The sequence below is a fragment of the Euphorbia lathyris genome, chromosome 8 (genome assembly GCF_963576675.1).
Source record: "Euphorbia lathyris chromosome 8, ddEupLath1.1, whole genome shotgun sequence".
NCBI classification, from domain to species: domain Eukaryota; kingdom Viridiplantae; phylum Streptophyta; class Magnoliopsida; order Malpighiales; family Euphorbiaceae; genus Euphorbia; species Euphorbia lathyris.
Window position 1 is genome coordinate 15,046,713 of NC_088917.1, and position 2,034 is coordinate 15,048,746.

The 2,034-nt window shown below is 35.1% G+C and overlaps 1 protein-coding gene across 1 annotated transcript; it reads left to right on the forward strand.

Annotated features, from left to right (window-relative positions):
• The first annotated feature begins 265 nt into the window (after positions 1-265).
• On the forward strand, positions 266-1,547 carry LOC136203094 (ethylene-responsive transcription factor SHINE 2-like). The gene is made up of 2 exons (XM_065994146.1): positions 266-487; positions 603-1,547. The coding sequence occupies exons 1-2, from the start codon at positions 408-410 to the stop codon at positions 1,156-1,158; spliced, it is 636 nt and encodes a 211-aa protein (XP_065850218.1). The 5' UTR covers positions 266-407; the 3' UTR covers positions 1,159-1,547.
• Positions 1,548-2,034: the final 487 nt, after the last annotated feature.

Consider the following 2,034-nt stretch of genomic DNA (forward strand, 5'->3'; position numbering starts at 1 on the left):
CACTATATGAGCATGATTGATGGAAAGAAAAAATATACACGTGTCGTGAATTGATTGGTCAGCTGCGGAAACATAAATTCAGTGTTTATATTCAAATTGGGAGGGACTAAGTATATATTCAAACCTTATTTATTTATACATTATTAGTATATAATTTAACAGTGCATGTTATCATTTATTAAATCTAGTTGTTATAAGGACTTCATTTCATTTTTTTTTTATGATATAGTTTGGTGTAGGTGAAAATCTTTATTGCAATTTAGACTTTTTCCCATCCATTTCACCGACAATTACTTCTCTCTCTCTAAAACTTTCTCACTCCTCCACTTATAATTACAATCATCATCATCTTCTAATCATAATTATAAATAATCTCTGCAAATTTTTCTGACACTCAAAAAAACATCATGGTACAATCCAAGAAATTCAGAGGAGTCAGGCAACGCCAGTGGGGCTCTTGGGTCTCCGAAATTCGTCACCCCTTACTGTAATTCCCCCCTCTCTATTTATTACTCACGAGACGTGGTGCGTCTGGCGTATAGTATAGTTTTTCGGTTTGTATACTCTCATTGTTCTTATTCTATCTTCTATATGTTTTTCAGGAAGAGGAGGATATGGTTGGGGACATTCGAGACAGCCGAAGCTGCAGCGAGAGCGTATGACGAAGCAGCCATTTTGATGAATGGGCAAAACGCCAAGACAAATTTCGCCGCGGATGAGAAAAACGGTAGTGGGTTGACTATTAGCGACAAATTGAGTTCGTCGGTGATATCGCCGTTGGGGTTCTCTAAAAGTAGTAAGAGTCTCGCGGAGGTGTTGAATGGGAAGTTGAGGAAGAGTTGTAAAGACTCGTCGCCGGCTTCGTTGACGTGTTTGAGGCTGGATAACGATAATTCGCATATTGGCGTGTGGCAGAAAGGAGGGGGAGGTGGATCGAGGTCGAGTTCTAATTGGGTAATGAGAGTTGAGCTTGGAAATAAGAAGATACAACAAGTGACTGAGGAGGACAGGTCGTCGCTATCACCATCGTCGATATCTTCATTGTCGCCATCATCGTCTTCGTCATCATTAGCGACAAACGATGCGGGAGTTGGGAGTGTGGATGAAGAAGATAGAATTGCTATGCAAATGATAGAAGAACTACTTCATTGGAATTGACTTGTTACATATCAACTTCGTGATCATGGTAGGGTTGATTAATTAGTTTACTTATCAAAATAAATGTATAAATTCATAAGAGTGTTCACGGAGATTGCAACTCATCATGAAGTACTAAAGTAATCATGGTCGGAATGCTAAACCAACCTCCTATTTCAACAAGATCTCGGATACCAATGGCGTCCGAGACAGCCCTTCATGCCCATAGAGGCTAGAATTGCTAGTAAATTGAAAGATATATAGTATTTAGCTCTTATTAAACTTGTAGATGTTTTATATTTTAACTTTGATACAGTGATACTTAGGTGTTGTTAGATAAAACTGAAAAAATAAATACTGAATTTTAAGTGTTGAATATTAAAAGTGCTGAAATTATTAAATGATGTAACTGTTTGATAAATATTAGAAATAAATATTGAAGTTAAAAATATTAGTTGATAATTTTCAACTTAAAATTTTAAGTTAAATATTTTAATCTACAATAATAAATGAATTTTAACTTAATTGAATAATTCAAGTAATGGAGAAGTAACAGTTATCAAACATACTTACATTAAATAAGTGCTTAATATTTTAGTTAAAGTCATTAAGAGGGTGTTTGTTTCAGCTTTTCGGAGGAGCGTTTAGCGTTTCACTTCAAACCGCAGGAAATATAGCGTTTGGTTAGGTTTATATAACCGCAACGTTTAGCGTTTTCTCTGGAAACTGCAGCGTTTTGGAGCGTTTCACGAAAAGCTCATATTTGAAGCTTTTCATAAACAGCTGTTTGTAGTTATATGTTATTGACAAAATTATCCTTCTACAACATAATTACCGGAAGAACAAGGTTTTGTTGCGTTCAATAAATTTTTTATTTTTTATATAGATTATTTTTAT

Bases quoted from the DNA above. Each gene is read 5' to 3' on its own strand.
- LOC136203094 (XM_065994146.1), top strand. From the start codon at position 408: ATGGTACAATCCAAGAAATTCAGAGGAGTCAGGCAACGCCAGTGGGGC. The intron at 488-602 runs GTAATTCCCCCC...TATGTTTTTCAG, and splicing joins GAAATTCGTCACCCCTTACT to GAAGAGGAGGATATGGTTGG.